The 27818-nt window shown below is 38.0% G+C and overlaps 1 protein-coding gene across 1 annotated transcript; it reads right to left on the bottom strand.

The window, feature by feature from the left end:
- NUS1 (NUS1 dehydrodolichyl diphosphate synthase subunit) lies at positions 1–27818 on the bottom strand. The gene is made up of 5 exons (XM_030853598.2): positions 27214–27818; positions 13188–13313; positions 11748–11897; positions 7779–7878; positions 1–3500 (listed from the first exon to the last, which is right to left on the bottom strand). Exons 1-5 carry the CDS (start codon positions 27695–27697, stop codon positions 3410–3412), a joined length of 951 nt encoding a protein of 316 aa, XP_030709458.1. The 5' UTR covers positions 27698–27818; the 3' UTR covers positions 1–3409.

The raw sequence follows: 27818 nt of genomic DNA, 5'->3' as shown, positions 1-27818 counted from the left end.
ATTCTTTTTTTTTTTTTAGAATGAATGTGTATTTTTTATTCAAGTCGCAAGCAAATTTTTTGCACTTCCCTTTTCCACCAATTTTATCAGTTTATGTCCTATCGACTAGGATTCTGGCCGTATTCTTGTTTCCTGGGTTTTATTTCAAACTGTCTTGAACTTTTCCTACACTAACTTTTGTTAAAGGCATTTCCTATTAACTAAAGTTAAAAGGTGACCTTTGAGAAACAATTTCAGATAGAAATTATGCATAAAAAGCCAGCTATCTTATAATTAGATCCTCGAGTTAGAAAGTGAATACTCTATGCAACGTAAGACAAACCATAGCTCTTACCCTTCTATTTCCTGGTTTAACGAGAACGTCAAATTCCTTTTTAAAAGAGTACACATATACATTTTCAACTTGGCATTCCATATTCAGTAAAAAACTGTTCAGATTTTAATTACTGTGGAATTTTGACAATTTTACCAATGGCGAAGCTGAATTTTACCTGTTACCTGGCAAAAAGCAAATAACATTTTACGATTCCAAATGTTTAATCTGGTAAAAATGAGAATATACTTCAATCAAGAACTTACCATCCAAAAAAATAGTATTGTTATCTTGTCATATGAGTTTCTCATTACATTTTTGCAGTCCCTACATGTTTAGAATGTAGCATTCACATAATACTATAGTCCATGAAAAGTGTATATTCTTTTATTGTTTTTGTTCATACATGTCGTTTCAACTTTCAATAGTAAAATTCAATAAATTTGATTCCTTAATCATAAAAACTTGCTTTACACATTATTTACATGTTGCCAAAGTCTACAGCCATACAAAACATCACAAGGATTTGACTCTATGCATGGTACCATCACACAGAAAGAGGGAACTAATCAAGTAACATACATTCAAAGATTAAATTGTAGATGTGTACAGTGTATTTGGCACTGTTCATTAACATTATAACACATTCTTCTCTCAAGAAGGCATTATTAAGCCTTAGTCACAATATACCAGAATTTGCTATTCACATCAAAACCAGCTTTCAAACTTTCTAACAGTAATCAGTATTAAGAAACAAAACACAACCAGAATTTGGGAATGGAATTCAAACCCTCCAACCTCTTGCTAAGCTCCAAGCTGCCATCCATAAGGTAGGTTTAATTTGATAATTTTTCCATTGTGGGCAGTGTCAAGAAGAAACAATTTAAAGACAATATTCTTCAAAACACATCAAGACAAACAACACGTTTCTTTAAAGTTTTTATCAGTTCTTCTTGGGAGTGCAAAGGGACCGCTGATAATGCATAACTAGTAGATGATTTGGGCAGGAATTACAGAATGACTGATGTCATTCAAATTGTGGAGACTGTACTAACAGTTAAACTCATGGGAAGGATCTGGAATGCCTATATCTGAAATCAGAATCCTCAGCAACTTGTTTTAAGGGTCTCTTCCTACTTAGGACTATAACAGACTCAGGTCACAGGTTACAGATTTACTGTAATGTGTAACACTACACTGCTGTGAAATATAAGAAGAAATAAAAATACAAAGACTCAACTATTAAACCTTTAGTGGCTTTGGCTATATTGCAGTGGATAATTTATTTGCCTAACTTCATTTGAACAAATATTATTAAATCCCTTCACTTCAATCGGGCCCATTAAATTTAATTCATTAAAACCATATATATTCCAGAATGTTTAAAAAAGACACATGTTTATAAAAGGCATAAATTCAGTCTTCAACTAAGGCCAAAAAGCCTCAATAGAACATGCATGACAGTACAGGGGAACAGAAATAAAAAATTCTCTGGTAAAATTTAGAGATATGCTGTAGCATCACACAAAGCTTTTAGCAATAAATTAAGACTTAAAAAAAAAAGTCTCACAATGTACAAAAGAACTACAATGTGCAAAGTAATGTCACTGAACCAAAATTTAGTTTATATCGTTTTATTTCAAGTGTTTTTTAAAATCATAAATGGGGTTTTGGAATCCAAAGTCAAAACATTTATTCTTCGTAGCCTCAGAATTTGGCAAGCAATTCCAGACCTTGCTTTCCAAATCCAGTCTTCTTTGCTATTTTTCAGACTCTGAGACCTAGTTTTTAAACTACTCCATTCTAAACATACAATTTTGGATAACTATTGTGCACTTGTTAATAAGATTCTTCTGAAAACAGCCCATCAAATATAAAGAATAATGGTTTCTGTCCGAGTATCAGCAGTGAGGGAAGAAAAACTAAACACCTATCAAAAAATCATTTCTTCATTTAAAAATGAACAGAACCAGTGCTGTTCTCTGCCATGAAAGAGAACATGCAAAATTAAATTACTTTTGTAGACTTTGGTAATGTTTTATTACCTACACAGGCCTCAATCTTACTTAAAGATCATATTTTTATGCAAAGTCACCGTCAGGATTTATTAAGTAAAAATCCTGGGTACTAACATGGTCCTAAATGTGCTATTCCAAAGAGGAACAGGTTACTTTTGAGGAAAAGAGCTGCCTCGGTAATTTCCCTCAAATGCTTATTTAAATAAACACAGTTAATGGAAATTTTTTAAACCAGCTTTGGGTACTATCTAGCCCACTGCCCACCAAACAGAAAAGGAGATCAAAACTTTCTTTCCTTATTCAGGAAAGTTTCACCTTTACTTTTAAGATTACAACCTTTTCACCTTTTATGACTGCCTCACACAATATTTAAAATTTTTTTAATTCTGCATTTCAATGTTGTAAGAGTTCTTTTTCAAGTGATCTTCACAACCCAGAACACAGACAACAGAGCGACATTTTCAAGTCACACTGACAATAACGAAGAGATGAAAATGGACGGATGTCTGAAAATACGTATTCCCTCTGCTCCAAAGGTGAGCAAACTTTCAACATGTGAACAACACAGAACTCCATTCCTCTGGAGATCCCTCAAACTCAGAATGCTTCCATTTAATACGTCAATATACTATTTTTAAAAATTAAAGTTTGGTCACTTGGAAAGAATGAACAAAAGTTATTCCCCTCCCCCCCAAAGAACAACAAAACAGCTTTAACCACCCCTTTCTCTCCCCACAAAAAAGGGAAGTAGTTGGGGCTGAAGCCTGTAAATCTGAAATTTCAGCTCCTAAAACATCGCTGCTATTTGCTCAAAGGTGCAAGTCCACATATATCCTCCTCCAATACTTCCCCCATTTATAAGTTTATTTCCACACACACACACACACACACTCACACACACACTCATTCACTCACATGTACTCTTACTCTCAAGTAAGACACTTTTTTGTGTTTGTTGATAAATTATGAGGATTATGAACTAGGTGTGTACAGGGTTTCATAGGTGCTTTGTAAACATCAGAGTCACTTGAGTCCTTTTCTCCAAAAGCCTGAAATCAAATTACACAACCAGGGATCACTATTTTCCCAGACGCTGTTCACAGGCTGCATATTGACAAAGGGCAGAGAAAAAGTCCTCATAACTGATGTTCAGGTGGGAAGGCAAAGAGCTGAAAAAAAAATAAAAGGAGAAAAAAAGCAATTAGATGATATGCTGTAATTTGGAGGGGGAACCAGACGGGTAATGACCAAAAAGATTAAGGACAGAAGAAAGTAAATTATAAGCCTAGAGTACATCAAACTATTTCTACTAAATGATTGTTAAACTCACTGTGAAACAGTTCAAATAAAATATAATCCCTCCTTTCACAAGAAGAGAAAAGCAAACTGTAGCGAGATGGAGATTCAGAACGTTTTTTTATTTCCAAGTTTCTAATTTTTATTTTTGAGGCTCCCTAACAATCTTGCACCACCAGGCATCTAAGACATAAATGTCATCTGATAGATCTCGTCTCCCTCCTTGGAAAAACCTTGTGTCTAAGCCATGAATTTCTATACTACTTTTAAAGAACACAAGGCAAGATTCTGCTGATAAAATTTATTTAAATTTATTAAAACTGGTAGGTGAGTCTACAAAAGATTAAAGCAAGAACGAAAGTGGCAAAGTACCATAAACGCTGCACTGGACTTCAGCCTTTCTAAAGGCAATCTACTTAGGATGATAAGACTTATCCTTTGCTCACACAGATCTATGGACCATTTGAACAAAAAATGTATACATTATGTTTCTTTTATTTTTTTTTGAGATTTTAAAGGGATTTTTAAAAAGTATTTTAATTTTATTGGAGTATAGTTCATTTACAGTGTTGTGTTAGTTTCAGGTATATAGCAACGTGATTCAGTTAAACATATACATATAGTGTGTGTGTGTGTGTGTGTGTGTGTGTGTGTGTGTGTGTGTGTGTGTGTGTGTGTGTGTGTGTGTGTGTGTGTGTGTGTTAGTTATGCGGGCCTCTCACTGTTGTGGCCTCTCCCGTTGCGGAGTACAGGCTCTGGACGCGCAGGCTCAGCGGCCATGGCTCACGGGCCCAGCCGTTCCGCGGCATGTGGGATCTTCCCGGACCGGGGCACGAACCCGTGTCCCCTGCATCGGCAGGCGGACTCTCAACCACTGCGCCACCAGGGAAGCCCAGTCATTCTTTTTTAGATACTTTTCTCATATAGGTTATCACAGAATATCAGGTAGAGTCCCCTGTGCTATATATACAGTAGGTCCTTGTTGGTTTACATTATATTTCTAATTCTAAGGATAAAGTGAAAATTACTAAGAGACATAACTTACAATGAATTCATTGGAATGTTAGCCCATTTTCAATTCTGACACTTTTATACTTTGGAATATTCTTTTATCCTCCAAGATGAAGGCACAGTGTAGTGCTAGAGAGATTCAGAACCTATTAAAGCATAAGTCCAGATTAATGCAAAACTGGAGAGCTATTTATAAAAGATCTCACTTAAATTTACTTCAAGAACTCGGCTTTGTCAGAGTAAAGCCAGTGTTACTTGAACAGTTTACAAAAGTCAGGCTGAATGCTGGCAGAGCAACACAGCATCCCCACGTGATGATTACTGAAGCCATGTGGTGAGCAACCAATAAATGAACAATATTTATCTCCACAATTTTCGATTGCTCAAGGGGGCAACTACAATGTGAAGACAAGCACTTTTAAGACAAAGTGAATATACAGCCAGAGGGTTTCCCCTTAAGTATTTTAAAGACTTAAAATAATTTTCAATAATTAACATTAAAAAAATCTCGAATTTATACAGCTTTACTTTGATGTTTTGGACATTTCAAACAGAATCAGAGCCAAGATCTAGTCAGATTACAAGACTCACATTAAGAATTCTACAGTCACATGAACATAAGAAAAGGACTAAACAAACCTACCATAATGAACTCCTGCCTGACCCTGTGGTTCTCTTCAGCTATGTTTTCATTATCCTTCCTTTTCTTCCCTTGCCAGGTTTATTGAGATATAACTGACATATAATCTTTATCCTTCCTCTTACTGCTAAGAATTCTGAAATAAGCCTCCTGTTTCCCTCCATTTCCTTATCTCTTAATAATCTCTGCTATCAATCTTTTACCTTATTCACTCTACTGAAATGATATTCTCAAGGACAAATGTAACGACTTTCTTTTTGCTAAAAGCTTGCTTCCAATGTCTTCAAACTACCCACTTTCCTAGGTTGTCTTCATTTTACGCCCTTTATCAACAGCCTCGTCTCCTATCACTCCTCAAGAAGCACTTAGTGTCACTACCCCTCAGTGACTCAGAAGCAGTCTTGTTATTTCCTGGTCTGTCCCATCAGGGCTCCAGTCTTCTCTACATTGTGATCAAGATACTTTTCCTGTCATCACGGTGCTTACAGTCTGGTGGACGGTAGACAAATATAGAGCAAACCTCAAAATAACATTATACAGCTATAAGAGACATATGTACAAAGATCTGTGGGAAAGCCTGTTAGGTGCCAGGATCTGATGCCCATGATCAGATTTAAATCCTCAACTCTGGATTAAAATGCCCATTTTACAAATATAGAGAAGTTTCAATAGCTTTCCAAAGTCATGTTAACAAGCTGCATAGTCAAGACTCAAACCAAGATCTATGTTCTAAGACATACTCTTCCTACCAAACCACTCCCAACCTCACAAAATATCACTGCTACCTTTCTTAAAGCCCACCTGAAAGGCACCTGAAATGACTTGGAAAACCCCCTGGGGTGGGGGGAGGAATAGATAAGAGAAACACATATCACCATAAAGAAACCCAGAGTTTGGAGATTTGGGTTCTAATTCCACTTTATTACAAGCTTGAGTAATGTCTCTTCCCCATTTTCCTGGCCTATGAAATGAGGAGGCAGTACCGGATGACCTACAGCCCTCTCTGACCCTAACATGCTACGTGTTCTTTTCGTCTCTCTCCTGCCCCCAGCTTGAAGCATTTCATACAGGACCCCTTGGTACTGTTCTCTTCTATGAACACATTAGGGAAGTCCTCTATTCTCACAGGTTCAACTACTTCTACTTCCTAGGTACTGACAACTCCCAAAGATCCATCCTTAGCCTTGACTTCTCATCCAAGCATCAATTCGACATCTTCATCTGCTCTCTTAAGTATTTCCATCTAAACAGACTCTGGCCTCAAAATTTTCTTATTCCTGAATTCAACATCTTCCCTTCAAAATCAATGGTCCCTTGACTTTCCCATTTGTCTCAATAACACCATAATTCACCCAGTCACTTAGGCTTAAGAACTTAGGAATCATTTCATTTCTACTCTAGTTTTTACTGCAATTATTGATAGTAAAGTGCTAGGCCTGCAAGTATACTTGGTAATTAGTTCTCATGAGAAAGAAAATTTGTAGTATATTCCTCCTAAGACCCAGAATTTAAATATATTCTAAGGCTCCTAAGTCTCTCCTTTATTTTAAATCAGGGGTCTGCAATTACAGCCCAGGAGCCTGCCACCTGTTTCTTGTAAATAAGGTTTTATTAGAACACAGTCACACACATTTGTTGACATACTGTCCATGCTTATTTAGCTATACTAGCAAGTGTTTAGTGGCAACAGAGAAGAGCAGTTCCAAGAGACTATATAGCCCACAAGGCCTAAAATATTTACCCTCTGGCCCTTTATACAAAAAGTTTGCCAAATAAGCAGTTACATTCTCATCAGTGTATTCTCCCATAAATTATAGGCATGGCCTCATCACTTGTCTTTTTACCTCACCCTTGCCCAAACCCAATCTACTCTAGTACATAGTTGCCCAACAAATCTTCCAGAATCATCATTCCCACATTACCCACAGGCTCATCAATTTCCTACTGCCTCTCTAAACAATTATACACATTCCTTATGCTGATATTTAAAGCATTCCCAATGTCAACACCCCCAAACAATTTGATTTCACCTTATACTGCTATCTAACACTAACTCTCTGCGTTGGTGTGGCCAGCTCCCTATTTCTTTCAAAGGCGATGTTCACGCCCTGCCCCTCCCCCCAGCCTTTCTTTTTTTTCCCCCTTGCTCACCCCCTACACTTCCCACCTTTTCTTTAATTACAAAAATTCTACCCATTTTATATACCCTGGATCAAGTCACACCTTTTCTGTGGAATCAACAACTCTGGCCCACAGCTTTCTCTCTCACTCCTGATCTCCTACGATGATTAGTTTCAATACCAAACATTTGCACAACCACATGCTCTCTTGTGTCTGAATCATTGATACAGGTTTTTATTTCACCACTGATACTGTCAAATACCTGAGGGAAAGGGTCCAGTATTATAATTCTTTGGGAATTCCCACCACATCTAGCACGGTGCTGGGTTCAAGAAACTTGCTGGATCGAACCAAAGTCAGTACACTTTTAATTACTTACACAATCTCAGTCAACCTGATGTGCCAGGGAAGAAAGCCTAGTGTGCTGTCCACAGGACCAAACTTCAATACTAAATCAGGATCAGGGAAACCATTTGAACCTTGGAAAGATAAAAAGACACATGAACTTAATACACATTGCTTACCAAAAAATGACCAATGGCAAAATCTGTTCATCAAATTGGTTTCTTATGCTTTACGTATCTGTTCTCTTCAGAAGCTTCATTTGTATGTTTCCATACCCCTATTCCATGGCCCAACATCTACTTTTATATCTATGTTATTTCCAAATGTGGAAGTTTTCTCTAAAGGCCATTTAACTGGATTGATTACCTGATAAGGAGACGTAACACAACTCCCATCCTAAACCCTACAAGTAGCCCCCAAATCCCATCTATCTTTCAAGACTCAACTTAAGTGTTCTCTTCGCATCCTGGGACCCTCACTGCTTTAAGGACTTAATACTTATTCTGGCCACAGAACTAAATAACTTCAGAGATGAAAAGCAACTTAAAAAGTTATCTACTCTCCTTCCTTCCCCATGCTCTGATTTTACAGAGCAAGACCAACTCCAGAAAGACCAACTTCTAGCTATATAGTACAAATGTTCTCAGTATTCCCCAGAGCCCAAGCTCCCTGGGAGGGGAAAAGGAGACTGTACACCTGCATCAACCAAGTTCTGGCCATTTTTTGCTTCACAGACTGGTTTCCATATGAGATCTGGCTTGAGAGAAAAATGGGATAGAAATATTTCAACTGCTTAAAAATAAAGTAAAGTAAATCTTAAAATAAAGAATCACTGGTATAACACAAAAGATGCTTTAATCCAAGAGACTCAGGTTTTAACAGCTTCTAATAACCTCAGTTCAGCCACTAACTTTCTGGTCACACAGTCTCTCCAGGGCTTAGTTCCTCATTTGTTAAATAAGGGGACTGGATTAGACAGGTCCCTTCAGCAGTAATAAAGAATTATTTCCACAACAAAGTCTCTTTAAAAGTCTATGTGGCAGAGTGAATAGACTAAGTAGAACACATACTCTTCTTCCTGCTAAAAAAGCAAATCCTCTTTAGTACACACACACAAAAAGAAAAGGCAAGAAGGTACTTCTGGCTAATAGTGGTGTGAAGAGGGTGACGAATCCTCTCCAAAAATAACATGTATTAAACTGGACAAAACCAATCACTTAAGAGCACTGGATATTAACCAGAGCAGATGACTATTCTTTAAAAAAACAAAACACCAGCTAGAGCTTCAGGTAAGAACTGTAGGTCTTTTGGTCTTCCTGCCTGGGAATGCCCCTAACCCCCATGTCTCTATCTCCATCAACTGAAGGAAACAGTAGTTTTACCAGCAGGGGACTGACAGCAAAAGCTAGCAGATTTGCTGCTTGTAGCCAAAATATATGGACTCAATTTGGAGGTTGTGGGCAGGAGGGAGGGAGCAATGGTGAAAACCTATGGACTCAAAAGGAAAACCCACAGCTTTGTTACCCCGAGGTTGTAGCCCCCCATTAGGGCAAGCAGAACAATGGATAGAAATTTAACAGGGAGATGCTGGAAACACTGGTTCATTTAAGCTCTCCATATATCCAGGCTGACTAGGAAAATACCACATGCAAGGGAAGAAGGAGGGCAAGCAGGACAGGGTGGCAAGAAAGTCCAGTGAAAGGTAACAGCCAAGGAGACCTGAGAACTGACTTGAATGCACCCTCCAACATCACACAAAGATCTTGGAAGCCTTACAAATTTAAGGTGTTTGAGCACAACCAGTGTGCAAACCACTGTCTGACACATTAAACTATGCAAACACAGAATGCCAGACTAAAGAATAAAATTAAAAATAGAAAAACTGAGCAGAGACAGCAGTAGTCACCTGTATTTATAGACAATATAATCCTGTATTTAGAAAATTCTAAGACTCTACAAAAACAACTACTAGAACTACTAAGTGAAATTTCAGCAAAGCAGGATACAAAATCAGTATTAAAAAAAACCAACCTGTATTTCCATATATTATCAACAAACAATCTGAAAATAAAGTTAAGAAAAAATCTCATTAACAGTAGCATCAAAAAGAATAAAAGTCTTAGGAATAAACTGAAAAAAGTAGAACTCTATACCCTGAAATTATAAAACATTGTTATGAGGAAAATTCGGACCCAAATAAATGGAGAGATATACTATGTTCATGGATTGGAAGATGAACATAGTGAAGATTGTGAAGATGGCAATTCTCCCCAAATTGAGCTACAGATTCAACTCAATCCCTATTAAAACAGAGTTTGTTTTTTTAAATTGACAAACTCATCTTAAAATGTATATGAAGATGTAAAGGACCCTGAATAGCTAAAACTTTGAAAAAGAAAATCAAAGTTGAAAGATTTACACTACTTGAATTTCATAGTTTATTACGGTAGGCTATAGTAATCAAGACACTGCAGCATTTTAAGGACAGACATATAGACCAATGGAATAGAATAGAAAGTCCAGGAAAAAACTCACAGATTCATGAAAAACTGATTTTCAATAAAGGAGCCACAGTAATTAAAGGGGGAAAACACAGTCTTTTCAACAAGTGGTGGTGGATAAATAACTGGTATCCCTTACCTCACATCATTCACAAAAATTAAGTTAAAATGGATTAGACTTAAATATAATAGCTAAAGCTATAAAAATTCTAGAAGAAAACAAAGCAGTTGCTTCATATTGGCAATAAGAGTGGAGATTAACTGCAGTCACAAGGGAACTCTTGGGGGCGACAATATTCAGAGGGTTTGCTTCTGTCAGATTAATGAGTTAACTTAAGGATTATGTACATTTTCGTTTATCATGGGTCTAAAACCCCTGCAGTCAATACATGGTCTCCAAAGGCTATCTGAAGGATTACCTTTGGTCCCTGAATCACTTTTAGGACATCCTCAAAACTACTCTCTGGTTGGGGACTTATAGGAGCCAGGAAACAGTCAACACCCCAGTAACCTCTGCCTCGAGAACTCCTACAATGGTTTACTTGAAGCCTATTCATTCAGCCTCGATAGTTAGGCAATGACAGAGCAGAGAATAGGAAAGTAGGGTAAGAAGTGAATAGTCAATGAAAGTAGGGAGTTAGTGAGACCAAGAGGCCAGAGAGGGACTGTGCTCTGTAATGGACATGTCAAAGCAGAAGAAACGAAGAACTGAGGGTTAAATAAATGACTGAGAATTAGAAAATGCATGATTAATAAGTAAGGTAAATGGAGAATCTATGTGAATGAATAAAAAATATGTCTGAAATTGTATGGCTATAGAAGCTATCAACAGACATGAATTTGTTAGAAATATTGCCTTTCTTCAAAAGGATCAAGGATAATGCTAATAAGCAAAAAAACCCATAAAGTTAAGGCAAAAAGTTCCTAGGGAACTTTAGAGAGAATAAGCAAACTAAAGGCTTTTATAAACAATTGAAGAAAAACAGATAAAATATGTTACACTTGGTATAACGTGACAAATATAGTGGTAAAGTTGGTATAACATAAGAGAAAGAATACTATAAAAGGAGTCACGGATGATAGCAGTATAATATTCTTGGGATTGTTTCCTAAATAGCTATTAAGTTCAAACTTAATATTCAAGAGAGTTCAAACTAAAAAGAATGAGGAACACTGTATGTCAATTATATCTCAATAAAACTGGAAAAAAATAAATCAAAATAAATTTTAAAAGAGGGAGGCAGAAGCAGAAGACCTATTTTTAAGAATATTCATCACTTCCCCCCAAATCCTTTTAGATCGATCCTCTCCTTTACCAATAATTCCTCATGCAAGTCAGGGGAATACAAATTTCATTATCTCAAAACTATTTTCACATGTATGTCTCTAAACTTCAGAAACATAACAAGTATAATGACAACAACAATAAAATGGAACTTAGATAGTCTCCTTCATATTGTACCCTTGTGGGACAAAACTAAGAACAAACATATATGACTTACTAAGTAAACTGTCTAACATATCTACATCCAAATCTGTGCATTTCTTTTGCTGCTGAGCTACTAACTGGCAGAAGTCTTGAGCAGCTCTCACAATATCTGCTTTTCCATCTTCTGGGGACAGCACCTTCACTGCCGATTGGCAATTTAAAACTGGAGGAAAAAAAACAAGATATTTTTAAAAATACCCTCTTCCAGATATATTTCAAAATAACTTAAGGACTATGTACATTTTTGTTTATCATGGGTCTACAACCTATGATATTAAGAAATATTAAGTTCAGACTAAAATAAAAGTACAGTTCTTATAGTAAACAAGAATATTTTAAGCCCTTCAATTTCAATATTAAAACATACCTGGCTACTCTCCTCTGAAAGAACCAATATATAACATTTGTGTATATATTTACATACAGCCTTCTTTTCAAAGTGCTCAGAATGACCTTGTATCTGTGAATAAATCCTCTAGAAAACAGAAATTTTAATTATAGGGTAACTTACAATTTCCTACTCAAAACGCCATCTACAATTCTAGTACAGTCAGCACTAACGCAGAAGACAAAAATGAAGACTATAGGAAAAAAATGTGCTTCAATAGAATATGAATTGTCTGTAGCACACACATCCACCTTATCAAATTCTGATTCTGTGGAGCTGTTTTACAATTGATAGGATTCTAGGTAACTGACAGCAATGCCCAATTCTTTTTTTTCTTTTTTTAATTAATTAATTTATATATTTATTTTTGGCTGTGTTGGGTCTTCGTTGCTGTGCGTGGGCTTTCTCCAGTTGCGGCGAGCGGGGGCTACTCTTCATTGCACTAGGTGGGCTTCTCATTGCGGTGGCTTCTCTTGTTGTGGAGCACGGGCTCTAGCCGCAGGGGCTTCAGGAGCTGTAGCGCACGGGCTTAGCTGCTCCGCAGCACATGCAATCTTCCCGGACCAGGGCTCGAACCCATGTCCCCCTGCGTTGGCAGGCAGATTCTTAACCACTGCACCACCAGTGAAGTCCCAATGCCCAATTCTTGTTTATGCAATTCTTTGCCTGGTAGAGGTTCAATTATGTTCATTCTAATCCCATTGAAAAACAAGTTTTGCCTCTATTCACATATTTATTTCAATATTTCTGATCTATAAATATCTCCATTCTTTGGATTCTCTTTGAATTGGCTGTAAAATCTACCTGGTTCCTGGTTGTTTGAGTTAAATAAAATCTTTAACATGTGTTTATTTTTTAATATCCATGAGTCATGATTTTATCTTTTTCTGAATATTATCTTTTAACAAGATGAAGAATGAAAAGTCTAACTCTGGTGATTAAAGATGGTGATAATAAAGACTAACAGGGCAAAATTAATAAGTAAATGAATGAGTAACAGAATCTGCCTCGAAACACAAAACATATCTGCATATGTTAGATATTCAATTTTACACTCACACTTACCTTGATCATCTTTGTCATTACTATTTGCAAACTCTGGTGAGTATTTGGAACAATCTAAGCCCAGGAGTTCCTGCTGTTGTTTTAAAATTTCATCCATCAATCTGGAATTATTTCTTTTGAAAATACCTTAAAAAGAGAAAAAAGGGAATCCCAACTAGGTTAATTCATCCTCTTCAATGATTAACGGATGCTTGTTGTGAAAACAACACTGGATCCAGAACTGAACAATTTCCAAGTGAATCACTGATGACTAATCCTAAACTAGAATCTAAAAGGAAAACATGACAACAAAACTCTGTTATTACAAGAGTCTGGCTTTGGGCTAAAGTCAAAAAAAAGGACAGGGGTAACAACTCTGTGTCAATATGAATATGAGAGAAATTTAGACCTAGAAAGAAATTTTAAGAGACCATTTACTTGACACCTTTATTTACAGATTAAGAAACGGATGCCCAGGTCTCAGTAAGACCATTAAGAGACTTGTCAGAGAACTTATAAACTGCAGCAGTGATCCAAAGCTTCTATCTTCCTCTCTCCCAGCCTAATGTAATTCCCCTACAGATTTACTCTGTGCACACAATACTATCACCTCAATTTGATTCATTTGTTCTTATGGTAAGAAGAAATAATATGAATTATGTAAAAAGCAGAGAATAGACAAAAGTACAGAAAGCAAAATTTAGTAAATTCAAACAAAGCATGAAAATATATTACATAAAATTGTTTCTGATCCTCCAACCATGCACAGAAAAATTAAAACTATAATGACTATCATATCACCGAGAAAGATGAAGGAACTATGTGACATATATTTAGTATAAAACTAATACAGAGAGCTCTAATTAAAAACAATTTGGCTATTTTCAGAGAGGCCAGCTTTCTAGTGGCCATTGCCTTTTTGATCTTTAAAAGTGTTCCTTCTCTGTATTCTCAGTCCTGTCTTTAAAACGGTTCAAAGATTAACTGTGAGAGAGAACATAATAAGTATATATATAAAATAACACAGAATCTGCTGAATACGCTGTATAGTGGCAACTTGGTTGAATATGTGTAATAGCAGTTCAAGGATGAAAGCAGTCTCCTTCGGTAGGGAAACACTTTGTAAACAAACAAGCAAGACTTCAGCTGAGCTGACCTCAGAAAGTTAAAGTGAAGAAAATGGAGAGGATAGTTAGATGGGGAAGATGCTTAAGAAAAAAAGCACTGAATGCTCAAAAGGCAGACAAATGCTGCTGGTACAAATGATTTGAGAAAAGGGGCAAGGGAATAGGCCTAATTTTTATTCATTTTGCCTACCCAATGGTAACCACTCATTTCCTGTGGAAATGTGTGGAAATCTTTATCTTTAGGAAAACCAACCTGGTGACAGTTTGGTTGTTGGTGATAGAGAAAGCCTGGCAGCAGACTACTGCAATATTCCACACATAATTTGATAAAGCTGTGGAAAAGGATTCACTACAAAAGACGAGTTGAGAGAATAAAGAATATGACTTGATTAGAGGTGCACAGAGAAAATTCTGTGACTTTAATCCTGGATAACAGAAAATGATAACATTTTTAAAAAGAAGGGAAATTCTACAAAGAGAACTGGTTTGAAGGAAAAGACAAGTTTAGTTTTAGACAGGTGATGACAGAATATTTAAGTGGGGTTATTGTAAAAGTGATTAAGAGACATGAGGAAAGGGTGTTCAAAAGAGGTCATATAAGCACCAAGTGGGTAGGGCTCTTACTGTTTTGCTTACAAACACAGGGCCCTGAGGCTAGCACAGGGCCAAGCACAGAACAGACACTCAACAAATAAATGTTGGTAGCAAGACCATGACAGGTCAGAGACCTGTTTCCTTCTCAAAATCCTATCCTCATCCCAGCTCGTGTGAGTATCTTCCCTTGGATCAACTCCCAATCTGCTCCTTGAATGGCCGCTTCTCACTCTGCACTGAATCCTTTTCCTCTTTCCCTCTAAATGGAGATTACTCCTCAGAGTTCCTACTTCAGCCCTCTTCGTGTCCATGTGCTCCTCCCTCTCTGGTTCTAGTCACTCATGGGACTTTAATACCACTCAGCATCAGGACCAGGGTAATATGAATAAGACAAAACTGGGGGGAAGGGGTGGAGGGTAGTTTACAAAAAAAAACAGTAATTAAGATTAATAATAACTTGGTGTAAAGTTATTTACATAACTGTCTTTAAAAATTAAAATTAATGCAAAACATCCATGATGAACAAAATATTAAAATTTTAAGTAAAAACAGGATCAGCATTTTGTTCCTAACATTTTCAGTTCATTCAAACATCTAATCTTACCTTGAAGTTCTGTAAGCATCTGAAAATGAACAAATCTAAAACTTGGCAGCTTATCTTTTAAAGCTAGCTCTCAAACACTTATATTACATCAGGTTAAAAAAAAGAAACAGTACTGTAAGCGTGAAACTTATATGCACTTAGGGATAAGGCCTAAAAGAGAACAGGCAATATGAGAACAGTAAATATGTAAGGTTGATGGGACAATAGGTGATTTAAAATCATAACTGCTGTAAAGCTGTTTATATTTTTGTTTAAAAACAAAAAACTTGGGCTTCCCTGGTGGCGCAGTGGTTGAGAGTCCGCCTGCCGATGCAGGGGACACGGGTTCGTGCCCCGGTCCGGGAAGATCCCACATGCCGCGGAGCGGCTGGGCCCGTGAGCCACGGCCGCTAAGCCTGCGTGTCCGGAGCCTGTGCTCCGCAACGGGAGAGGCCACAACAGTGAGAGGCCCGCGTACCCCCCCCCAAAAAAAAACAAACTTAGCCCTTATTCTTGTTGTTCTATTTATAATAAAGACATCACTACCTGCTCAGTCAACCAGGCATCCTCCTTACGCTCTAGCATTATCACCACCACCCCCAATGCCCTATTAAGATGCTAAGCCCTTTACTCTTCTACAGCAATGTTTCCCTGTACCCATTTCCTTTTGTCCATTGTCCCCACTGTTTCAAGCAATAGTCTTCTTTGTAATATTAGAACCACCTTCTAATGGGCCTTCCTGCCCCTTCTAGCATGGATCACTAGACTAAGTACCAGATTGACCTTCCTAGGCTACATCTGTAATCCTCGCACATTCCAACTTTATTATCTTCAATGGCTCCCAAAATGCTTAATGTATCAAGAACAAACTGCTCAGATCAGCATTAACATTCCATCCTACGCTTCCATACTCGGTAGGTAGAAATAATGTATGTTTATGAAATAACGGAAGCTTCCAATTTCTCTACAGTACTCTATCCCCAGTATAAGGCAATTAGATTGCCTTATACTGCCCCCCCAAACACCTGGAGTGACTCCAACCTTCATCCTTTGTTACCTCCCCAGCCCCACACCTATAAAATTCTAATTCTTCACAGGCCAGCTGAAATGTCATTTACCCTCAAGAAAACTTTGAGTCCCCCAGCCAGATTGAGCCAGGCTCAATTTCTCTTCTGACTTACCTCACTCCCTCCAAATACCCACATTTTGCTCAAACTCCTTAACAAACCAATATTCTACTTTTTATTAGTTACAGCTTAACTCTCCCCCACCCCACTGTACTGTAGTCTTACTTGTGCACTTGAGTCTTACCCATTTCTTTCCCCCTAAGGCACCTTCCACATAGCAGGAGTTCAACGTTTACTTAATAAACTGAATTATCAGTGCACAGAGTGCCACCTAACAACAACAAAACCTAAAAGGACATGTCACTGAATGGAATTTTTAAGAAATTTCCAGGAAACTCTCACAATAAAAGGAGACACTTCCTCATTGCATACAGGCAGAAATTCTGTTAAAAAGAAAAAATATTAGAGGCACAAAGTACCTTCTATAAAGAAGACCTCCATGAAGTTATTTTAAACTGAACCTTTGTCTTGGCTGCTTTGGATGAAGACATGAAATTAAAAAGTATAGCTTCTGAGAAGTGCTAAATGCATAAATAAGATAGATTGCCAGCAAAATAATTCCTGATACCTCACAGCTTGACCCCCATCCAGAAATCTGATTATACTCTATGGTACTTATCTTATTTCCCATAAGCAATATTCTCAGCTTATAATTTTCTTCAGGATTCCAAGTCTACACATACACACTTCACATCACAAGAAATGCAACAAGTTATAAGAATGCCTTTGACTGAGACAGGCAACTCCTCTGGCGATATCATAATAAATTGATATGTGGAAGAGTCTTTTTCTCATATCATAATTCATCTTGTTTGCCTTCACAGAATCTAAACTAAAGCCAAAATGATGTAATATCAATAAAAGTAAAGAAACTATAACAAAAGTCATTTTATGCAAAAGGAAGTTGAGACTGTATTCATTTAGAAATAACTAATCTAAGGGAAAAACATTAGCAAATACTCAAATTTTTCAGAAACCTGTATTTTACAGAGTTATATAATAATGAACTGCAAGAATTATTTTATCCCATCCTTTTACAGATGAGGAAATAGACCCAGAAATGTCAAGCAATTGTCCTTGGTCAAGAGTCTAAGACTTTGGACTGAAATCCAGGTCTCCTGGCTTCTAATTATTCAATTCAGTAACTATTTCTAATGCTGATAACCAATGCTAAATCCACCTTACTATTAAATTTTGAATTTCCCTCCCCCAAAAGTTAAACTTCATAAAATAAATAAAGCTGACCCCTTTCCAAATGAGCAGAATGTTTTGAAAAAAAACTAAGACTAGAGCTCTTTTTAAAAAGGCTTTTAAGAAGTCACAAGGTAACAGATATTTGAATTCTTTAAGAATGACTTGGGAATATAAAATAAGTTTTTGCAATAATGACTTAAAGAATTTTACATTATGCTTGTTGCTCTACAACTATATCTCATGCACTCTCAATTTCCCACATGTCAGCTAACTGGAAACATATATAGAAAAGCTACATGAAAGAGCCGAAATTTTTTAAAACACACACATGCACACACCCAGAAAAACCTACAATTTCCAAGAAAGAATAAAATATTATGTCAGGAAAGGTGGACCTCAGAAAGACAACAATGTTTTTGGTGTTTTTGATAAACACTAACTATACCAAATGTAGATTTCTTTTTATATCCTAAGAAATATCCTTTTCTAATTCTAGTATGATGTTCAAAGTTTAGACAATAAGGATATGTCCCCTAACCATCCTTCCTAATAAATTGAATGTCCCTTAATCTTACTATCATAATACAATTATTTGTGGTTTTTAACATTTCCTAGCCTTTGTCCACATGCATGTGTAATCTTGGCATATATGACCATGCAATTTTGTATCCTGCTTTTTTCACTTGTATAACTTGTATCCTTCTTTGGTGGTAGTCTCATGATTGTTTTAACAATTGCATTATTTAACAATAAAGGTCTGAATTCAGAAAACATTCCAAGTACAATGGGAGGCCGTTGGAAGGTTTTATTCAGAGTTTGAATAGTATTACCAAAAAAGATCACTTTGCTGGTGGATGAAGAATGGATTATACAGGGGTCAGAACAGAACTGAAGATAAATTAAGAGGCTACTACAGCATTAATCCAGGTGAAAAATAATGAAAACTCAAACTTGGACGACTACAATGAAGAACCAAAACAAGTGGCAAATTTGGGATATATTCTAGAAGATCAAGATTAGAGGTAGAACATGATGTAGAAGACTCACATCTAAATTTTTAGCTTGAGCAGTTGGTTGGAAGGTATTTTCTGAGATTGGAAAAAAGCTGAGCAAGGCAGGTTTAGGGGGGAAATTCAAGAGTACTGTTTTAGACGTGTTAAGCATTTGAGATGCCTAAAGAAATCAAAGTGGAGATGTTAGGTAGGGTGAGATAAAGGAGCCTGGAATTATAGGAGAGATAAGGACTGGAGATTCAAACCTGAGTGTGAGCATTGGAACAGAGTCACACCATTCGTTTATGGCCACTTTCTGGCTATACTGGCAAAGTTGAGTATTTGTGACAGGGACCATACAGCCCACTAAGTCTAAAATATTTACTAGCTGGCCCTTTAAGAAAAAGTTTTCTGACCTCTGATCTAGGAGATAGGGTGAACATCAGAAAGACAAGGGCACACATACAGCACAAAATCCTAGGACATCTCAACTTTTAGAAGTGGAGAAAACAAGCCAGACATAAGGCTCAGAAGGAACAGTCAGCAAGATAGGAAGAAATCCAACCACACATGATGTCATGGAAGCCAGGAGAGAAAATATTTCAAAGAGAGTGGAATTAAGTATGTCCTATCCACCAATCAGGTTATATACTGTTCGGGATATAAAGACCTTATTGGGGTCTTTAATAGTTAAAATTACATTTTAGAATTACTTACAAGTTTCAACATTCAGTCTACCCTAACAATCAACTATGTACACATTAACTGGGTAATAACGCCATAATGTAATAGTTTTTTCGAATTAAGGGAACCAAGAGTTTAATTACACAAGTATTCAATCAGTAAATCTTACCTGTATCCCTTAAATACTGCTTCTTCTAAAATTTACCTGAACTGAATAATCAATTATAGAAAATGAGACTTTCAAAATACACGTTTAGTATTTCTTTTAGATCTGAAATTTGAACTTTTATGTGATTATTCCTTCCCTTCTATAGAAACAGATTTTTAAAGAAATATCTAGCAAGTGTTTATAAGAACAAGGGAAAGGAAGGGAAGAAAAGCGAGATAAACATTGAAGCAATCTCTCTGGTTACAAAGCATCTCACCAGCTGAGGAACTAAAGTAATACTTTTTTGCAAATAAACACCCATCCTTTGAAATAGTCTACCTTTCTTCTTTTAAACAAGACACCTAAGTAAGTTATCTGGTAGTTACCCTCATTTAATTCTCTAACAATCCAATTATAACACTATTAGAGTCAACCTTCAGAGAAAAAAACATATGGAACAATAATTAAAAAAAAATCTACCAATAAAATTTTACATGACTGAAGTAGTCATAACAAAATAAATCTTACAAGCCATTAAACAATTTTATTTCAAGAGAGAGCCCCAGGAGGGCTTCCCTGGTGATGCAGTGATTAAGAATCCACCTGCCAATGGAAGGGACACGGGTTTGAGCCCTGGTCTGGGAAGATCCCACATGCCACGGAGCAACTAAGCCCGTGCACCACAACTACTGAGCCTGCGCTCTAGAGCCCATGAGCCACAGCTACTGAAGCCCGCCTGTCTAGAGCCTGTGCTCCGTAACAAGAGAAGCCACCGCAATGAGAAGCCCGCAAACCGCAACGGAAGAGTAGCCCCGCCCCCGCTCACCGCAACTAGAGAAAGACCGCGCTCAACAACGAAGACACAATGCAGCCAAAAATAAATAAATAAAATACATAAATTTTAAAAGAGAGAGAGAGAGAGAGAGAGAAAGAGCCCCAGGATACCTCATAGAACAACAATTATACTGGAATAAGCATGTTGTACCAAGAAAGATATGCGTGATGGTGGCACAGCATACGGGAACGAGCGCTGGCTAAATTTTAAGTCCCAGTTCTTTAGCAGGAGAGATGTTTAAAATAAACTAGCCAAGTGGGCTTTCTCAGTCTCTGACTGCACATTTTTAAAATGAGAATGTCGTCCCAGACTCTGCTCACCTGACAAGGAAACAGTTCAATACAGAGCAGGAGCTCCATAAAATTAAATTTAGTTGATTAAAAAAGTCAAGTGTGTCCTACGACTCAAAGGATGAATGTTTACATTAGTAGTATGAAGAAAATTCTATTTACCTTTAAATATCTTTAACAAATTATTTCTACTACCTCTAGATAAGAACCCACTTTACCAAGACTTTAAGATGACACAACATAATCAGAAAGAGTACTAACATGACTGTACTGTGGTTACATTCTCTTCTCAGTGGAAGTCAGTACAGCATAATGCTTAAGTACCAAAGCTTTGGAATAAAATCTGATTCAAATTCTAGATCTGCCCCTTCCTATATATGGGTTCTTGGTTTTCTAAGTCTCAGTGTCTTGACTGCTAAAAGTGCTAAGGATTTAATTCACTTCTTTGCATAGCATCTAGTGCATAGTAAAAGTGCAACAAAGAGTAATTATTACTATTAAGGAAAGGTTTATTTTCATACATAAATCCAGTATTGTTAAATAGAAAGGTACTCAGAGAATGAGGTCAGTTCAAAAGCAGGACAGAGCTTTTCAAAGACAAAGCAAAACTGGGGATGGAACAGTCAAGAGAGGCTACTTAGCAGGTAATAGTGAGAATGATGTACAAGGATCTATTGATAGCTTTTGACAGGTAGCTAGCCCTTTGGTAGAAAAAGAGAAGAGGACATCCCAGGATGTTAAGGTAAATGTGCAATTCTGTATATTTTTGAAATGTACTACACAAAGGTGAAGATTAGAAATAGAATGTTCCCTTACATGAGTTTCCACATGAGGGAAGACAAGTACTCTAGTTTGTATTGTCTGTATATCAAATCTAATCACATTTCTATTTAGACTTTCAACACTTCTGGCAACTCTGTATTTCAGTGTAAGGAGAACAATACTTGATAAAATTATATTTCCCAACAGCATCTGTGTCAGTGTGCCAAATAAGTAAACTAGGGCAAACTATGTTCATTTCCCCCCACTACTTTAATTAAGGCTTCTGGGTACTGGTGTTGGGAAACAAATTACAACTCAGTTCATCATTCTTATCTACAAGAAATGCAGCCCCTTCTTCCAATTCAAGGAATATATACTGACCTACTCATTACATGTAAACACCAAGCTACAATCTGTAGGTGAAGCAACAATGAGAAGGACAGCTAGCATCTGCAAAGCTTACAATCTAGTAAGAAAGTTCGGGCACATATACATAGGACTACTACTTCACAAAATGGAGAATGGAAGTACCTTTAAAGATGTACGATATTTAAGGAGATTCAAGGACAGAGCAAGATTAGGAATGGAATAGCCGAGAGAGACTACCTAAGAGGTGATAGTTTGGATAGACTTAAAAGGATCAATGATAGCATTTTGACAGCTAGATAGCCATTTGCCAAGAAAAGGAGAAGAGGACACTCCAGCAGGAGGGAACATCAAGTAACCTAATTATGGATGCAGCAAAAGGCATATAAAATAGTGAGAAATATGTTGAGAAGGCTGAGAGTACACAGGGCAGATCTTTTTAATTCTTGTGTAAGAAATCTGAATCCAAAAACCATTTCCTACGATATCTAGTATAGATTTACAACTACGGAAATAACACTAAAAAGAGCAACACAAAAGATTTGTTTTGTTGCTGAATTCTCACATAGAAGGCAACGCCTTATTCTGGATCACTCCAATCTACAGTAATATTAAGTAATAATTAACTGCAGCACTATTTACAACAGCCAAGACATGGAAGCAACCTAAATGTCCATGGACAGAGGAATGGATAAAGAAGATATAGTACACATATACAATGGAATATTGCTCAGCCATTTAAAAAGAATGAAATAATGCCATTTGCAGCAACATGGATGGACCTAGAGATTGTCAAACTGAGTGAAGTCAGTCAGAGAAAAACAAATATCATATGATTGCTTATATGTGGAATCTACAAAAATGGTACAAATGAACTTATTTACAAAACAGAAATAAAGTCACAGATGTAGAAAACAAACTTATGGTTACCGGTGGGGGGAAGGGTGGGGGAGGGATAAATTAGGAGATTGGGATTGACATATACACACTACTACATATAAAATAAATAATAAGGACATATTGTATAGCACAGGGAACTCTACTCAGTACTCTGTAATGACTTATATGAGAAAAGAATCTGAAAAAACGTGGATATATGTATATGTATAACAGATTCCCTTTGCTGTAGAGCAGAAACTAACACATTATAAATCAACTATACTCCAATAAAAATTAACTAAAAAATAAAATAAAATAGAAATAAAAAAGTAATATTAAGTAATAATTAATATTGAGACCCACCCAAGATTATCTTCACTTATGAAAAGGAACATGAAGGATGAATGAATAATTTGATGTAATACAAGTAGTAGGGTATCCTTTCATTTGTGTTAGGGTCAAACTTCAATGTGCAAATGTATCATATAAGTAGCTTAATAAAAACAGAGATGCTCAGGTCCCACTCCCCTAATTTGGTCTGATCAATAACTGTGCTGAATCTGTATTTTTTATAAACACCCCCAATGACTCATTCACGGATGGTCCACAGACCACGTTTTGAAAACTACTGCCCTACAGCAAGGTTCTCAGCATGGCACCAATACAGCTGAGCAACATGAACAGGTTCCATCACTGAAGATAATAATGTATCTGTAGGTAACTTGGATCTAGGCGTACTTCAAGTGAACCCAAGCAAGCATAACACCCCTAAGGCTACAGCACCAAAAGCCCCAAACTCCAATTTTTGTACCAGCCCCATTATGGTCTTAAATTATAATAATGTAGACAAAATAGCCAAATCTCCCTTCTAGAATTCTGAGCTCAAGAAATACCTGAGAAAACAACTCCAATTTCTGACAGATGAAATTATTACTTGCAGAAATTCTTGATGATAATCTGGAAAGAGTGCAGGTAGATGAAAATATCAGTCTGTTGGCAGAGTCAAACCAAGGTAAATATCAGTGGATTTTTTTTAGTCTAAGAATTAAATATAATCTAAATCCAACTATAATTAGAATGAACACTGATTTAAATACAAATTTGGGAGGTTAAGGGGTACAAGACAGGGGAAAATGGAAGGTGGTACAGTAGCTCGTCTCCAAGATGGCTGCCATCAGCCCCAGCCCCGACTCCTGCTGCACAAGCCATCTTCTCATCGAGAGGTAAAGTCTACCGCTCCATTTTCGTGATTTGGGGCAGACCTGTGACTTCTCAGACCAAGAGAATACACCAGAAGTAACACTGTATGATCTCCTAAGCTAGGTCATAAGAAGTCTTGCAGCTTTGGCCTTTGGCTAATTCTTTGGGAACGCCTATAAAAGAAGTATGACTACTCCAAGGCCACTATTAAATGAGGAAACTTAAGCTAGCCATGTGAAGACAGATGACCAACCTGTCCTCATCTATTCCATCCATCACAAACCAGGCACTAAATGTATGATAAGAAACCTTTATGTCCCAGCTACTACCTGACTGTAGCCTTATGAGTAGAACTAACCCCAAGGAAGAACTGTCCACCTGAACCGAGTCAACTCATAAATTGTTTTAAAACACTATGCTTTGGAGTAGACTACAAAGCTACAGATAGCCAGAACAGGTGGCCAAGCCTTCATCCTACCTCATTTCTCAACCTTTCATTACATAAACTTACCTATTATATTTACTGATCCCAACACACTGCTCGATGCTGTTGTTCAATCTACTCTAATGGGAATGCTGCCAATGGGGAATTCCCCATTCTCTCTCTCTTTCTCTCTGTCACACACACGCACACACAAAGAACACTGTACTGATTATGCTAATCCAAATTCTACCTATTTTTGCAAGGCCCATCTCAGATGTCACCTCCTATGGACATACGGAGGTTACCTTGCTCCTCAGGGATTTTTCTCTTTTTTTCTCCTTAAAGTCTCTTCCATTCACTAGCATTTATATATTAGCTTGCATTAATTTTTAGTAACTATCCCTAACTTGAGTATAAACTCTTTGAGACAATTTCTTGTACTTCTTTGTATCCCAGTAGGTACTCAATAAATTGACGTTTAAGAGTATGTCAATAGGATTTTTAAAATCAGTTAAATATTTACATAGAAATAGGTTTAAGTGAAAGTTTGGGAAAACTGAATATAGCTTAAGTATTTACAGTTCCCCTGAAAAAGGAATAATTTTTCTCACATATCCACATGGCTTGATCGCTCACCTCATTCAGGTCTACTCAAAAGTCACGGGGGCTTTCTTTGGCCACTCTATTTAAAACCGCACCCCCTATTCCACCACTGACTTTCAACATTCCTCTCCACGTCCCCTGCTTTATTTTTCCTCTTTGCTTTTATGATCTAATACATTTTACTCATTTATAATATTTGTCAGACTTCCACTAAAATGTAAGTTCTATGAGTGTAGGAATTTTTGTCTGTTTTTTTCACTGGGGCACTCTCATGCCTAGAACAGTATCTGGTACTTAACACACACCCAATCTGTCACCTGTTAAATGAATGAATCAATCAGTCAAAACCAAGGATGAGTAAATTGAAAGTCTCTTATTTCAAACAATGAAATTAACCTTTATCCCTTATTGAAATTGCTTTTACAGTAGACACAAAATGCTCTTGAGTCCATGCACTGAAAATGCTCCGTAAAACTCCTTTTGCTTAGCTTGACTTCTTCCTTTTCACTACCAATCATTTTTCTTTTAGCGAATATGACACAGGCTATTTCTGAATCACATCAGCAACTTAAGAACAGGAATTGCCAGAACAAGGAAGTGTGGCAATATTATAATCTGCGTTCGTACGCAGCCACCAATTTAAACTATTCAGCTATTCATTTTCCTTCTCTACTAGAAGGTAAAGGTACTTGCTTTAAAAGAATCCCCTGGATATAAGTGACTCACTTAAAGTGAATTCACCACATAGCTCAACAGCTTTAATTAATTTCCGTTTCTGCTTCACTTACTTTTTTCCCCCAACGTTTCTGTTGCGTTGCTTAAGCAAAGAGTGCATCGCCTTATAACAGTCTTATGATTTCTATTGTTCTGGCAAGCTCCATAACATGTCAGCCCCTGAGTATATTAAACTTTACCTTTCAGGGTAAATTTTCATTTGATGATGACAGGCTATGAGTCACCATACTCCTTGCTGGCTGCAAGGAAGGCAATCAGTCAACCAAAGATTACTCTAATAGCCTGCAAGAGGTGCTGTCTGACCTCAACCTAACCTTTCTGACAAAATGTCACACTTACACCTGCCTAACAAAGACTTAAAGATTAAAAATCAAGTTGTAGCTTCTGTGAGCATACCAGTAATTTAAGGTACTGAACAAAGCCTAAGACACTAGTTTTCTTTCCTTCATACCAATACTCCTAAATCATTCTTACCTTTAAGGAAATACCATGGCTTTCAGGATTTGACTGAAACCCAAACATGACATTTAGAGCCTTCCCCAACCTGATCTCCTATTCATTCTTCAACATCCGGCTTAAACGCCATTTCCTCTGGAGAAACTTCTCAAGTTTCTCCAATGAGAATTTCTCTTCCCCCTTCTCACAGCAGTTACTAACTCCCAACATTTGTTGCTACCCATGCCACTCATGTGAGTGTGTCTACCCTCCACCCCACAATTCTGAGAATCCATGAAATTCAATGTAAAAATCCAAGGAATATGCCCAGCACTGTGCTTTAGGTTTGTAGCTACGCGAACAATGTTGAAGTCTTGTACCTACAAAAATTCCCTACAGTGAAAATTTCCTCAATCAAAACTTATGGGAGGACAAGTACTGTGTTGGCCCCTGAGGATCAAGGATCGCACAACAACCCAGACCTCCGAAGACAGACGGTGACCACTTTCCTTTCTGTCTATCCAGTCTCTCACGTACTCTTCATAAACCCACTTCAAATGCCACCTGTCCCCAACCACTTAGCTTACGCATAAATCCTCCACAGCCTGCGGTGACTTAAGAACAGTGCCTTGAGCCTCTCTGAAGAACCACTGCGGTGTAACAAAAAGGTAAATCTGTGGAAAAGCACAGACTGGCTAAAATTTCAATCCTCCTATTACTACCTCTCTAACTTTGGACAAATCAATGAATGTTGTTATCTCAGCTCCCTCATTTGTGAAACAAGGGTACAGAAACATCATCCACCTTAGTGGGACATTATAACGAATAAATATTTTTAAATATGTAGAAAGCAACTGAACCGAATTCAGGAACTTAGTTGGTGTCCAATTAAGCCTATCTCCCTTCCTCGAAAGCGCCAGCACCATAATTTGCACTTAAGGGCCTCCGGACGAGGTAACTCGCGGAGCCGGGATGGCTGTGCCGAGCGACGTGCCCCGGGTCCACCTGCCCGATGCGCGGTACCCGCGGCCGGAGACGCCCCGGGCCCCCTACCCGCTCCCGGTCTCACCTTGGTGGTCGTAGACACTAATGTAAGAAATGCCCACGGCCATACACCACACCACGAGGCTTGCGATGTCCGAGAAGCTGGGCTCCTGCTCCTCCTCGGTGATCACCAGGCCCATGTGCACAGGCAGCTTCTCCAGGGAACGGCCGTCCGCGCGCCAGCGTAGCCGCGGGTGGGCGGCGACCGGGGTCGGCCCCCCGCGCGGATGCCGGTGGTGACGGCGGTTCCTGCCGTTCCTGCCGACAGCCAGGAGCTTGGGGAGCGTGAAGCCGAGCGGCGCTAGGACCGCGGCGGAGGCGGCCCGACAGCAGCGCCGCCAGATCCAGTTCCAGGTGCCGAACCGAACACGGAGCCAGGAGGTGAGCGTGCGGTGCAGGCAGAGCAGAGCGTGCAGCACCCGCCACACCAGCTCATACAGCCCCGTCATACTCTCGTGGCGCCCGGGCGCCCTCCTCTCTCCTACACCCGCGGCGCGACCGCTTCTCATCCGGCCCTGCAGCCGGCGCGGGCCATCTCTCCGCGTTCTCCCGCCCCCCGCACCCGAACCCCTTTCTACTGCCAACACCTCACCGCGCCCCCGCCGCCATCTTCCTCTTGCCTCGGCAGCC

Source organism: Globicephala melas, chromosome 14 (genome assembly GCF_963455315.2).
Source record: "Globicephala melas chromosome 14, mGloMel1.2, whole genome shotgun sequence".
Classification (NCBI taxonomy): domain Eukaryota; kingdom Metazoa; phylum Chordata; class Mammalia; order Artiodactyla; family Delphinidae; genus Globicephala; species Globicephala melas.
The sequence above is the reverse complement of the archived record's forward strand: the minus strand, read 5'-3'. Positions and strand labels throughout refer to the sequence as shown.